This window comes from Dasypus novemcinctus, chromosome 13 (assembly GCF_030445035.2).
Source record: "Dasypus novemcinctus isolate mDasNov1 chromosome 13, mDasNov1.1.hap2, whole genome shotgun sequence".
Taxonomy (NCBI): domain Eukaryota; kingdom Metazoa; phylum Chordata; class Mammalia; order Cingulata; family Dasypodidae; genus Dasypus; species Dasypus novemcinctus.
Window position 1 is genome coordinate 66,987,532 of NC_080685.1, and position 15,477 is coordinate 67,003,008.

At 35.3% G+C, this 15,477-nt stretch overlaps 1 protein-coding gene across 1 annotated transcript in view; it reads left to right on the top strand.

The window, feature by feature from the left end:
• The window catches only part of HMCN1 (hemicentin 1), a 515,334-nt gene that overhangs the window by 205,858 nt on the left and 293,999 nt on the right, over window positions 1–15,477 (top strand). Inside the window, exons 7-9 of the mRNA XM_004468435.5 lie at window positions 10,403–10,523; window positions 11,401–11,664; window positions 12,983–13,127. Coding sequence (XP_004468492.2) covers window positions 10,403–10,523; window positions 11,401–11,664; window positions 12,983–13,127 — 530 coding nt within the window. The remainder of the gene's footprint in view (window positions 1–10,402; window positions 10,524–11,400; window positions 11,665–12,982; window positions 13,128–15,477) is intronic.

Sequence of the window (15,477 nt, forward strand, 5' to 3'; positions counted from 1 at the left end):
GCTTGCACTGCCAAAGTAGTATAATCATTGGCCTCCGCTGCATGGCCAGTAATTTCTCAGAGATGCTGGCATAGGTCCCCCCAGCTTCCTCCCTGTCAGAGGTGGGGTTGGGGCTTAGGCTAGGGCTGCAATCTGATGTAGATGGAAAGAAGCCAGTCCCCGCCAGCACTATGATTTTCAGTCCGCCCTGCTTCCTCTTGTGCCAGGCACAGAGTTAAGATGGCAACTACCAGCCTCTTTCTGACTTGGACAGGTTCAAACTTTAGCTATTCTTAGGATTATGCTTTAGCCTGCTGAATTTACTCATCAGTAGCTGATGTTGGTGCCCAACCGTCTCTTCCTCCCCTGTTTTTGGAAAGTGGCACTTTTAATTCCAGCCACAGAACAGCTCCCAAGGCAGCTTGTGCCTCTTGTGGAAGATGGGCACTGGTCTCCTTGGCATGGAGTGCTCCCCTTACAAATCTTTTCTGCAGATGAGCCATCTCCACCTTTCATTCCTTCAAGGATGTTCCAGGATGTCCTTCTGGTCTACTGAAGCCCCAAAACATTTGTTTCAGATAGCTCCAGATAGCTCTGGGATTTACTAACTGCCCTGTAGCAGGAGTTGACTCTATGAGCTCCTACTCAGCCACCATCTTGCTGGTTGTCCAGGTGCTCAGTATTTTTTTAATGCATTGGACTGGTAATGATCAATTTTGGTCATTAAGTTACCCCTTATTGAATGTAAAATATGTTCATGTGATGCCATTTAGTCCATATTGTTAGGAATTTTTTGTGAATTATTTGAACCTATTTCCTGGTGATTTGGACTGCTACCAGCGGCAACCTCTAGTAAAAATCCAGCCTAGAGGAGGTCTATTGCATGTCTGTTATTCTAACCTGTTACTAACATACCTATTCATTCAGTCATCCATTCAGTAAACATTTACCGAGTGCTCTTAGCCATGTTCCATGGTGCATACTTAATGAGCACTAACTAAGCACTGTCAATTGTTAATTAGGACAGAGTAGTACCAAGGATTAGTTTGCAAGGGAGGATAGAGATAGATTGATGAGGTGATGGAAGGTCTGTTTAGACATGTCTCTCAGTCTCCTGTAATTAAGGAAAGAAAAAAAATCCACAGCATCTATTATATTATCTTAAATTCATATCTAGTCTTCACCAAAAATTCCTCTGGTTCTGATGTATTCCATTTCTGGAGTACTAGGATTAGTGTCAACATGAGATAAACAAAGGGTAAGTATTTCAGTGCAATTTGAAAGTAATAATTAAACTTTATTTCATTCCTATATGAAACAGTAAAAGAATGTAACAGGTTGATGCAAAAGAAATTGAGCTGAATTCACTGACATAAATATTGGTGCTGACTTTGGATCTCCCTTTTGGTTAATTAATGAATCGCACCATTTTACATGTGCACTTTCTCATAAGAGAAGTGTCAGAGATTAGATAGTATATCACTGGTGCTATCTCCCATGCACTCTGCTATCTGGAAAATGTCTGTTCTATTAGTTGAATAATGGCATTTTGAATGTTTCACATAGCAGTTTTTATCCCAAGTAAGGAGAGGTGTATTTATTATTTCACTTTAATATGGCATTCAAGGACCACCCAATTGAGCCTCAACCAGTCTTTATCTTCTATTACATGCCTTTACACTTTTTGACAAAAACAATTTTGTACTATTCCTCATCTCTCCCCATCATGTTCTCTTACTCCATATTGTCTCTTTTCCCTGTAATGCCCTTCTTTTTCTGTCTAAAAGTCCCAGCTCAAATGACAACACTTTCATCAAAGCTTTTCTGAGTTTTTCCATATGAAATATTCTTTTTTCTCTCTACTGCAATATCTCTGTACTTCCCTTTTGTCATCATTTACTTTTTCCCTTATATCATATTTATTTGTGTATACATTTTATCTCTCTATTTTACTGTGTAAAAGCAGATTTTGCCACCAATATATGCCATCATACTTGGGGGAAAAATATGTAAATATTTATGAAAAGAAATAAATAAATTTATTCTGATGACCTCTAGGGAAGAAGGAGAATTGGTTTAATAGCATGCAATTGATATATTGACACAAAACATTTAGATAATGTATTCACAATTTAAAATGCAATGAAATTCGCAGTTTCTCTTCTTTGGTTTTCCTCTGAAACCATGGTGAGTACTTTACTGTGACTTCTTAGGGCACTTTCACTAAATAAAAAAAAATGAGTCAACTTGTCTTTCTGGTTCACATAAATGATCAAATTTTTAGGTTGAATCTGATGCTGATAAAAGCATGTTAAAAAGGAGTGATTGAAAAGAACAAAGTTTATATATATATATGTATGTATTTTATTAGAGTTGTTAACTTACAAAACAAATCATGCATGATGTGCAGAATTTGCATATAACACCCCTCCACCAACACCTTACATTGTTGAAGAACATTTGTCACAGATTATGAGAGAACATCATCAGACTATTACCACTAGCTATGGTCTACAACATATATTTGGTATACTTTTTCCATACCCCCCTATTAAAAATACAGTGCCTTCTTTGACATTGATGCAAGAATATTACAATATTGCTGTTAACTATAGTCCATAATTACATTAGTTGTATTTTCCCCATGCATCTCCATATTCATCCCACCTTGCAATAGTGAGGTACATTTGTTCTAGTTCATAGAAGGACATTCTTGTATTTGCACTGTTCGCCTCAATCCTCACCCACCTCCAGGTTCACTATGTTATTCAGTCCCTATATTATTCTCTTTCTCTCAATTGACATTTATATCCTTAGACTACTCCTAAACATAAAGTTTTATTAAAAACAAAAGAGAAGGTTGTTTTATGATCCCCAAATTTCCATGTGTGGGGATGCTATGGGCCTGGATTTTATTTCTGAAAAACAATATGACTTTTCCATTCAGGGAACTCAATTTATAATAAAGAGTATTTGAATATATGCACAAATACTCTCAGGTCACATTGTGTCCTATGCTCTTTAAAGGAAACTCCCTACAAAGACATGTCAAATAAATGGCAAATAAATGTCAGCACCCAAACGGTTTATGTGGTATGAAATGTTTCTATTTCTCTAAGGATTATCAGTGTGATCATGTAATTATAACACACATCCTGGGATTATGTTTCCATTAAGCAAATTTGGATAAACTGTCCTTAGATGATCTCCCCAGTGGAGAAGGGAGTGTGTCCAACCACATGGTTATATTGAGAATCAAAGACTAGTAGAAATATTTTGGTTTTACATAGGTTGGTTGCCAGAATCTACTAATGTGTTTTCCACATGATAAAGATATTTGAGAACTCATATTCAAGTGGCATAAACTTGTTTAGGCGTTATAACTAAATAAACTTTCAATCTACAAAGGACCACACACGAAGATTATTATGCGGCCTCCAATGAGGCCAGGTGAGAACCTGGTAACTTTTGAATAATTCCATAAACTACACCAGGTGTGTTATTTAAACGGATCAGGTGTGGCACTAATTCAATGTTTTCAGTTAATAGAATGCTTTTATTGTAGATTTTTCCTGGACAATTTCCCAGATATTTTGGCTTGCTTATTTCAGACCTGGAATGCTTCCTTTGAAAAAAAAAGTATCATTACATTTATAACTTGTATATAGAGATGTGTGTTTATACACAGACATGGTTAAGTGTGTATGCATACATATATAGAAATAGATTTTATCCTATGCTTTGGGTATACATATGTCCTTAGTATTACATTTTTCCAAAACACAATGTCTACTAAAATCATGGTATTATGATATATATATAGCTGATATTGACATAGCCTTGTGTCTAGCACAATGTCTAGCCCACAGTAGGTGCTCAATAAATATTTGATCTGAAGCTATCACATATTTGTAAAGAACAGTGTGTTATTCAAGAGTAAGTACTTTGAAAAGAGTGGACCTCTATTTGAATTCTAGATCCATACTTACTAGCTTTTTAACTTTGGAGAAATTATTTAACCTCCCTAAGTCTGAGGAAAATGGGAGGAAACAATTCCTACCTCATATTGTTATGATTAGATGAGGTGTTAGTTAAGTGCTTAAACAATTCCTGACCCATGAATGTTCAAAGTAGTTATTCTCATTCTCTTGAATATTTGTAAACTGTGTCTTTACTTTCTTTTAATATAGATATACTTTATATATATATAACTTTGGGCTATATTATGAAATATTTACACTTTTTGGGAGAGAGAAATGAAAACCTGCTCTATCAATCCAATTTTCATTCAATTTATAACAGGATGGGCTTCCCATTTAATTCTAGGAGGAATTCTCACTAGTTTAACACAAGAAAGTTAATTCCTCACTAGTGGTGTATGTTCTATGGGTATTGAGTAGGTGTTCTGCCCCACAAAGTCACTCAAGAAACATAATTTTGAACATGTAGTCTTTCAGTCACTTTAGTGATAAAAGAGACTGGAAATGTGTATCAAACTCATTGGCCAGAACAATTTATAAGGCCCAGTGGAGCTGCCTCAAATCGGCACATAGAGAACCAATTATTCATTTTTCTTCCCAGCTCTGCATTCAGTGACCTTTATTGGGAACTTAAAATCAGCAATGGTCAGAATATTTATACCATGCAAGTTGGGAAATGCCACAGATTAGGACTTTTTTCTCAGAGAGCAGTTTACCAGCCCCTCACTGACTTGGCTTTTCATAGCTGTAAGGGTATTGAGTGGAACAGTGAATGAATAGTTGGAGAGCATTCTTATCTTCTAGGTCATGGGGACTAAATCTACTCAGAGATTATATATCCTAAAATATCATACATGGGCTTAGGTATAGTAGAAAGAGCATTGAACTTAGAATTAATTGCCACTTAATTTGCTTTCTAAACCTAGGCACATAATTACATTTCTTTGAGCCTTGTTTTTTGTTTTTTTTGTTTTATTGTGCCATAAAATCATCTTTGGATGTAATAGTTAAGATTATATGAAATAATATGTAGACATGTTTACCATAATAGTTCTAGGAAAATTCATTGAATTCTTAATGAATCTGAAGTTAGCTGATCCTAGGGGCAATTTAAGGAAAAACATAACATTAGGTAATTGGATAGCTTTAATATCATTTAGTAAACCTAAACATATTAAGTGCCTATTGAGTAACATTCTATAGGTGATCAATAAGACATGCTTCATGTCCTGACAGAAATGTTTAATAGAATAATATGTTTAAGATCTACTTCTTAGTAGACCTAGCTGCAATAAAACTGACCAGGGAGCTCTGAGCTGAGATCTTACGGGAACAGCGCATTTCCCTGGAGCTCTCCAAGGTGCTTGTTTTATGGTACTTCAGCTTGTCCAAGTCCATCATTCCTGTTACAATTACTCCAATTCAGAAAACTGGACTCTGTTCTGATCTGCTGTTTCTTTTCTCTTACTGCTTTGAGAGCCAAGGTGTATCTATTCTCAATTTTAGGATGCCAGTAGATATTTAATATAACTTCCTATTTGCCAAATCCCAACTCTGTCTCAGCTCTGCTCACTCAGTAGCCTGTGTATTCCTGACTCAGACTTTTCCACAACTTCTCAATATGACACTCCTAACAGAGTAGTAATGCAGTTCAGTCCAACTTTTAAAATTTTTTTTGTATGAATAGATTATTTGAAACACCCTCCAAATCATTGGCCTATCCTGTGTCTAGTGTCTGGAATAGTTTCCTGTCATGTTCTGAGCCACTCTGCTGCTCCTGAATTTGCCTCTTCTTAAGTATAGAAGCCACGAGGTCAGGGAGAGTTCTGTGCAAATTTTTTGACACTTCCAGATATTCTGTGGTGGAGTGGTGCATGTATTTCGGTTCTCTCTGCTACTGCTCCCAAGTTACTGACTTTTTTTTTTTTGGTAGGGAGCTATAAGGATACAACTTAAGTATAGTACCATCATGAGGAGAGTAGAAAGATTCGCTATTTTGAAGACTGTGTTTTAGATGAGTAGAGCTAGATTTATCCGGCTGAGGATAGGATTATACAAGAAAAAAACATGAAGAAATACTTCAACTGTAAGATTCTTTTAAAGTTTCATCAGTGACAAAATATAGACCAAAACAATATCAGTCTTTTTGGGAGAACATTATAATAAAGGAAGTGAATAAGACAATTAGGAGTTTTAAATATTAACCAAAGCCGTTGAATTTGTCAGCACAATACCCTTTTGTTAGAAAGAAAGCGTAAACCTGTAAGAAAACAAAAGCTCACCCGATTTTGGAGGAGAAAAGAAATTTATTAACGATCTAGCAAGAACGGGCATGGCAAACAGCAAGAAACAATGATATTTAGAACCTAAACCTAACATACAGATCCCTCCCTTGTTCTCCATTGACTGGGTATTTCAGGGGTTACAGCCTTTCTGAGAGATCAGATTTACCCGGTTATGCTCCGAGTCGCAGCTCCCCATTCCCTTCATTCCTGCATTCCTGCAGGCTGAGCTTTCACCCCTGGCACTGCTTTTCAAATTCAGCACCGCTTTCACCATTGGCCCCACCCTCGCTTTGGCCCCACCTTCGCTTCTCACCATTGGCCCCCTTGCTTTGGAGCCACTTTTCAAATTCTAGGTGCCAAAACCTCTAGAACCCCTTCCCCCCACCCCTTCCAACTGCAGAGCCAGCTCCGGCTTCACCTTTACGTGAAAATTAAACTTAACCCTCTCCCTTATGCTTTATTCTCCAAAGCTATATTCTAATGTTAACATAACCTACAGGTTGAATCTGCATGACATAAAAGACCAAATAGAAGAATGTTAAAGCAGTGATTTTGACCTCATTAATTTTATTATATATATAGAATAATGATACTAAGATGGAAGCTAGGCTGCCTTTTGCAACTTAACACTTAAAGAAATTAGCTAACTCTTGCCTCTCTAACTTAATCTTCATATAATTTAGTTCTTCTTTGCTACCAGATATATCGCTTGCAAGAATCTAAAGCCTTATACCAACATTTCTGTAGTTTCCTAAAGGCTTCTTTTCTTTTCTTTCTTTCTTTCTTTTTTTAAAGGGTTACTTTCTTACTTGCTTTCTGATTATATTGATTCTAAGTTTTTGTATACAAACAGCAAACATTTCATGAGTTTTGTAGATTTACCTTTAGAGCTAAAGCACCTTATGTCCTTCTACTCTGTCCTTGCCCTCCTCCTTTCTTCTCTCCCGATCTTGTCTCTGCTTCTCTCCTCTGGATAGCCCTAGGAGTTTCTTATTGTTCTGCTTTGATTATGTAGAGCAGTTCATCATATCTTGACCTTTATCCTCCAATCAGTGTGATCGAATCCATTGACATCATGAGAAATGCATGTTGTGCCTAGAGATTGTGATTTCTACAGCCTCACTGGGTTCACACGCAACTCTTCTACCTGCTGAATCTGACTTTGGTTATGTTACTTAACCTCTTTGATCTGTGAAATGAGGATAATAATAGCACTGTCTCGCAGGAGATATAGTGAGGATTAAACATGATAATTTATGTAAAAGTTTTATCCTGTTACATGTGTGTATTTTACATATGTTAATACTCCTTCCTCATCCTTTATTTACTGGTAGATACCATCCTTATAAATACAGTCTTTCTATTACACTAATATTTGAAAAAGGGAAACTCAGATAAGAAACAGAATAAAATAATAGGTTACTTAATAGTAATCTGTTGGCACATTCTCAAGAAGTTTAATATGATGTTTAGTGTTCCTAAGATATTGTTACTCTGAGTATTGTTATTCTTTTAAGGGAATGATTAAAGAATGGTAAATACATGCCTAAATATCATAGATCATTTTTAATTAAATTAATTTAAAAATTGCCTTTTTATTATATTTTAATTTATAATTTTGGCTTATTCATGTCCTCCTTTGCTCCTATTAGCTGGTTAATCCAGAGCTGACTGTAGTTCTGTTTAAAACTGACTCAGAAATATTTTTTATTTACAAACTTTTAAATATTTTATGCGGTTATTCCTACTGTTTTTGGTATAATTGAAGTATGAACTTGATATAATTATTTAAATTTTTATTATATTTCTTATTTTTAGACTTGTTCAGAGAATAATAAGCCCACATCCTTACTTCTACATACTTTGTTTGATTAGTATGGTTCCTTAAGGAGCAAATAAATTTATTTTATAATAATTTCATTTAATGAGATTACAAGAAGTTCCTTATTCAACTTTGCTTTATTTTCAGTATGTAATTTAGCATGAGAGTAATGTTTTCAAACATTTGGTTAATTTCTATTTTTTTACAGAGATATTAAACACTTCTTTTTAAACAATGTTTTTCAACTGATTTGCGCACAAAATACTTGGCAGAAAATTAGTACTTGATAGCAGTCATTTGGCAAATTATATGTCACATTTGCCCTTGGTAGTATCAACAGCTGTTTTATCATAAAGGGCCTTTTCAAGCAACATGGCACTTACAGTTATATGTTGTCAGTGAAAAAATCTAAATCAATTCAAAATAATATTGAACACTCTGATTGACCTTACATAAAATCAGTAGACAACAATGTCTTCAATAAAACTCTTCTAAAGTAAAGTTAGACTTAAGGTTTTATATGATCTTATTAGAAATCCCTGATTTAAAATTGGTCCATAATACATTATTTCCTTTTTCTTGTTTATTATGTAGAATTTATGGTATAATTTCCTTTAGAAATGATGGAATGAGTGATAGTATATTCACTGTAAGTGTAGGAGCTTACATATGTAATCCTTCGTGTCCCTTACGTAGATGAACAGTGGTAAAATCTCAGTATCATTTATGCAAAGAATACAATTCTGCTTTCAGGAAGACATTTTTCTTTTTATCTCCTCACCTTCATGTCCTTTCCTTTTGTAGCTCCTGCACATTCTGTACAGGGGAAAGTATAAATATGGGAATATCAGGGACAGAACTCCTCAATCTTCCTCCCCTAATTGTCATAGGAGACATAATCATTCCGGGAACATTTTGTAGTTTGCAGAGTGTTGGGGGGGACTGAACTTTAACCATGGTGTGGTCCCACCTGCCTGTCCTTGTGCATCTTGCCATGGTTATGATACCTAAGCTATGCCTCCTAAGTGTTAAATTGAGATCCATGTTTGGGATCCTACTGTTGTCTAGTAAATGCTTTTCTTCTCTGAACCCCATCTCCTACTGGTATATGTATTCATTTTATTTTGAGACAGAATCCTTGCAATCAACGTAACAAAATAATAATGAACTCTTGTTCGTATAAGTCTTAGGTGGTTTTTGAAATGTAAATTACTGGACTCTACCAATCTGAGATTCTGATTCGGTGCATTTGGTCTTGAATTCAAGAATCTGCATTTTTAACAAACAACTCAAATGATTTGGGTGAAGATTGTCCTCACAATATATAGTTAGAGATGATGAGGTAGAGGGAGAGATTGCCCCTGGGAGACAATATAGCACTGTCCTGAAGAGCCTGGAGCCTGATCTTGGTAATAAAACCCTGCCTCTGCAGTTAATAAACCTCATGAACTTGAGCAAGCTATTTAATGTCTTCTTCATCTGTACAGTGGGGATGATAATGATATCTACCATATAAGCATGTATTATGGGTTAAATAAGGTAATGTGTTTAAAGAGCTTCTGCACAGAGGAAGTGCCTAATACGTGTTGGTTATTATTGTTTTGTCCTATGGAGTCCTGTGGACTTAATCCAAATTATTTACTGTTTATGTACTATGAGTCACTTCACAACTTATTTTATTATTCAGTATTTCATCCAGCCATCCTTGTCTTTAGGAGGTTTTAGCTGAACTACAAGCTAGTCTGTTCTCTAGAGGTATTACCTTTCATTCATTCCTATCACTGATTTACTGCATCATGTTTTTAAAAATCTATTTTTCCATCTATCTCCCTAGTTGACCATGAGGTCCTATAAGGTGAGGACCATGCTTTATTTTCATTTATGTCTTGAGCACTGAATAATTTGGCCAGGACATTGCAGAGCTGAGAATGTGGTCAGCTCAATTTTGAATAACACTCAGATCTTGTGTTTATCCTAGCTGAATCTTCTCAGAGGCAAAATATCTTCTATGGGAACAACAGTGAACAAAATAAAGATCCATATCCTCATGGAGCTTTTTCAGGTTAACTTCATGTCCGTTTTCTGGTAACAAAACACCTATATAATTTATCACTGAGCATATATTATATGACTCAATTGTGGGATATGTGTATTATTACAGAAGTTACATTTAAAAGGTAGCATCATAGTTAACTTCAGAACACCCAGGTCTGAGACTCAATTATTGGACAGCAATCCTAATTAAACCCTCTTCCATTTCCCACACAGCTTAGTGTTTATTGTGCCTGGCATCCTGGATCAACTGCTAACCGAGTTTGTCATTAAACATTTTTCAGACCTCAAGCAGTGGAAGACACTCTGTTCGCATCACTGGTCTCAGTACTATTGATTTCCGAGCTGGCTTTTCCCGAAAGCCCACCCTGGACTTCAAAACAACAGTCAGCAGGCCAGTGCAAGGTTTGTATGTTACAATTACTTGAGTTGTCATAATTGATATCCAAGTCGAGAATATTTCTTGGGCTACCTGTGATTTTATAATTTTGTGGTATTCAATAAAATTGGGAAACATAGCTTTACTTTAAACACAATCTCTTTTAGTCAAGTGTTTCTCAAAGGATGGCCCCCAGATCAGTGATATCAAAATCATTCAGGGAGCTTATAAAAATTAAGATTCCTGGGTCCCACCCTAGGTCTCCCAAATTACTATGGCAGAAGGTAGGGCCCGGGAATATTTATTTTAGTGAAAACCCCAATTGATTGCTGTATTTACTAAAGTTTGAGAATTACTGACCTAGATGTTGAGACTTTTTATTATTAGAAATAGAAATTGCCCTGTTGTCATGGTGAAAATGGGATTGTGTATATGTATCTAGTTGTTCAAAGTTGAAATTATTGCCGAGTTTTTGAAGCTTGTTTTTCTTCCTGTTTTCTTCATGTATGAAGATTCATAGTTTTATAAGCCAAAAAGAAAGTTCAATCCTCTTGAGTCTCTTTAAATATATGTTTCTGCTTGCTGTTCTTTTATTTTTATTGCTGCAATTTCTGGACAGGTACAAAATAGTTGAATCTTTAAAAATATCCACGTAATCAAATATCAAGTAATACAGTGTTAACAATACTAATTTTTCTATGTGTAAACAGTTAAAATACTAGAAAAAATATTTACTTAGGGTTTCCTAAGTTTTTCCAGTCATGTAGAAATGATTCTACAACTGGTCTGCAGTTCGTAGGGCACTCTCCAGTACTCATCTGTTATTATAATGCAAATACTTATTTGATATATAACCTCAATTGCATGTAAATTGTAAATGATAACAAAATCTTTCTTTTGTAGGAATACCTACTTATGTGCTGCTGAATACTTCCGGAATTTCTATTCCAGCTAGAGTAGATCGTCTTGAACTTCTTAGCATCTCCGGCAGTCCTCTTAAGACTATTCCTGTTAAATATTACCCTGATCGAATACCTTATGGCATATGGAATATTTCTGATTTCATTCCACCAAATGAAGCTTTCTTTCTTGAAGTAACAGGCTATGATAAGGATAATTATCCCTTCCAAAGAATATCAAGCGTTTCCTTTTCTAGTATTGTTCCAGGTGAGACTTTTCAGTCAACACTAGAGTAGTGATGGTTTACAGGGGTGGTATGGTCCTACCGGTAAAGAATGGACTATAAAATCATAAATCATATCCTCACATTATTTATTGTGTCACCAACATAATGGACATTTACACTTAGGTGCACAGTTTTTCTTAACTATGAAAGAACACATCCGAAGTTTCATGTTAAGTCTCATTGATCATAGATCTGATAGCTCTCAGTACTTCAGTCAATGTAAGAACTCAAACTGAGAAATTCTGGTACCTTCCCTGCCCCTAAAAAGACCTGGCACATATGCTTGATTAAGCTGTCTAAATTGGCTAAGTGTTTATAAACAATTGTCAGAAACCTGCTCCATGAACAGTAGTGCATTGTAAAAAACTGGTGATGACTTTGTCTTTATTTAGGTAGTTGGTTAGTTAATTAGTAAGCTAGTTACTTATATATTTGCTGTTATGTTGTCTCTGTTCTATCAAAGATTAAGGATTATTTGGTGGCAGCAACTAGCATTACAGTTTATCTATACTTGAGCTATTTCTTAAGGCTCTCTTTAGGACTGTAGCTTGAATCATAGACTGCAAAAGATACAGAAGAATTGTTTCCTAAAATTGAATTATGGGATGGAGGGACAACAGTTTGTTGTTTATACACAAGGTTGTGATTTGGAAAATTCAGGTACCATTTTATTGTTTAACTGTTGTAGAATGATGAAAGTAGAACCAGCCTCAATATGTCCTATATATGATATTCAAAGTTAGTTGTCTGGACCCCCAAATTGAATGCTTCAAAATCTATTGGATTCTAAACTAAAACAAAAAACAAAAAACAACCTAAAATCTACTGGATTCTTAAAAATTTATTGATCTATACTTTTTGGGAAGACAGTTGCCCTCTGTATTTGATTTTTCAACTTTTTTATTGAAGTTTATCAATCACACATGAACACACATTTTGATCTGAAGATGTATGGGCTCTTTTCATATTTTTACGTTTTGGAAGGTGCCCTATAATCTATGATGTATTGTAACTTATTTGGAAGCTTCCTTTTTCTATTTTGGTGATGCAAACCTAACGCTGCATCTTAAAAATCAGTGGCATTTTAGATTTAGTAAATATTGTTGTCATGGTCTGTGGAGATAACCAGAAATTAATGGACTTTATGCAATTAAAGATATAGTGTGACTTTTAGGGCTTTGGATTAATTCAAATGCAGTGGCTTTTCTGACAGAATTTAAGTATGAGGCTTGTTAATGGATTGATAGTAAGTACGCAATATTATTATGACCTTCTTGTCCATGTTCTTTTTTTTCCTAGATGCTCCCAAAGTTACAATGCCGAAGAAAATCCCAGGATACTACCTGCAGCCAGGACAAATTCCCTGCTCTGTTGAGAGTTTTTTGCCCTTTACTTTGAGTTTTGCTAAAAATGGAGTTACACTTGGAGTAGACCAGTATTTCAAGTGTGTAAATATTTCTATAAGTAATCATTTTCAGCATTAAAAATCTAATCTAAATATAAATAGATGATCATTTTAATGCACTTTTTCATCAGAAGTTCTCACTTATTTGTGCCTTAATTGGGACACAGTGAACAAGCCAGACATGGATCTATGCTGCCATGCAGCATATATTGTAACAAAAGAAGACAGACAGTATATGATAAATATAATATGATGCTAGGTAATATTCAAGGGAGAATTCAGGTTATATAAGATTTTATTTTTATATAATTTGGAGGATCTTTATTAAGACAAAGAATACAAAATTACAAATACAGAGTTAGGTACCCAAACTTTGAAGGGGACCTGGCAGAGAAGTCCAGAAGCTTAGGTTTTATTGGCTTTAAGCTAAATCTTCCTCTGGATCTAATGTAAAGTGATAAGTATTATGGAAAAAAAGTAGAGCAGGTTAAATGGATAAGGAATGCTAGTAGTTGTGGGAGAGGGTGGTTTAGGACAAGTTGTAATTTTAAAGTTCAGGATAAGGGGCATCTGAGCAAAAATCTGAAAATGGTGGGAGAGCCCGTCATATGGAGATCCAGGGGCTGAACATTCAGACAACAGGAAGAGTGAGTGAAAATGCTCTTGGGTAAGAATGAACCAGGAATGTTAGAAAGATAGATGGAAAGGAGGCAGTGTGGCTGGAGCCCAGTGAGCCAAGAGGAGAGGGTAGGAGATGAGGTCAGGGAGATGTGGTGTGCGTTGGGGGTGGGGGAAAGGGTGGATCAGAAGCCATGTGTGACTACTGCATATACAATCATCAGGAGTGAGGTAGGGGGCACCAACTTTTCCTGGTGATGGTGGGTGACTTGTTTATACAAATCATATAAGTAGTCTAATGATAAAAATTAAATAGTCTTTGAAAACTGGGAGGAAAATGATATCTGGAAAATGTTATTTTTTTTTAACTTACCATGAAACAAAATACATTTTGGGGAAACTCTAGAAATTATTTTTACATGAACATTAGCAAAACTTCCATAAGACATGAAATATATGACAACCTGAGCTTATATAGCTCCTTGATTGGGGGTCCCGCAAATCAAAATGTTATGGTAAGAATGTTTATTATAATTTTAGAAGAATCTCTTCCTTAGAGATTGAACTGTATTATTTCTTGCTACTTAAAAAAAAAACAACCAGTATATTTAATAATCAGCAACATAACGACCAGATAATCAAATGATGAAACTACATAACTATCTGATGAAATCAAAGAATTGTACTTCATGTTTAAATAGTAACTTTTTTCAAAGACTCTTGAGATTCTTTATAAATATTAATTCATTAATTCCATACAATCCCTGGGTGGTAAACCACAAGAATTCCTTTTCTCATTTTTCCGGCTTTGTGGCCCAGAGAAATGACAAGCCTTGCTGACGTAGGTTAAGCTCTCTGAACGCCAGGCACTTGAGACAAAATTAGGCGTGGGTGATGATGGATTGATACTTTAATCATGATTTGCACACATCTTTGTCCTCGATTTCCTAATAATTTGAGCCATCTGAATTGATATTTGTTTATATCATTCACTGTGGTCACCAGGTGACATGAGAGGGAATTGGTATCTATTAACAGTGGGAAACATTTATATTTCACATTCTTTCTTTCTTATTTCCAAAGGCCATTCCTTTAAAGCTGTTTTATTGTGGTTATACAGTGCTTAATGTCAACTGAGAAGTCTACATGACAAAAAGAAATGTTTTCATGCAACATTTCACAAACAAGCGAGGAACCGTTGTAATCACAAAAGAACATTTTCAAACCATCAGTAAACTAGTTATGTGCCTTTGAACAAATAACTTGTCCTTTCTGCATTTTAACTTTTCTGGTTCTTAAAATGAGGAACCTGTGACTAGAATATACTTTCTATTCTAAAATTTCCATGAATCTAAGCTTTCGATGAATGCTAGCACATGCCTGACTCTGACGTAGGCACTGGAGAGGACACCAAAGACACATGTACTTCAAATCCTACCTTCCTGGAACTTACCAGTACCTAGACAATGGTATTCACAAACTTGGACTTAGTACACTGCTCATAGGCATTCAAGATACAGCTTAGGTGCACGTCAAGTAATTATTCATTTTCTTGTGAAAGTGCCTATAAGGATCACTGGCACATAGCACATACAGAATTGTATTAGGAAACAACATTAACTAACCTCTACATAATTCAGTAGTGAAGTGAATATTTTCACCTACTAAAATATTTGGAACAGTGACCTTGCTTAGTTTCTAACTTTTATGAAGGCATGAACCCATACTTTTTCTCTTATAAACCCCAGGTCAATGCTAAATACAAATTAAG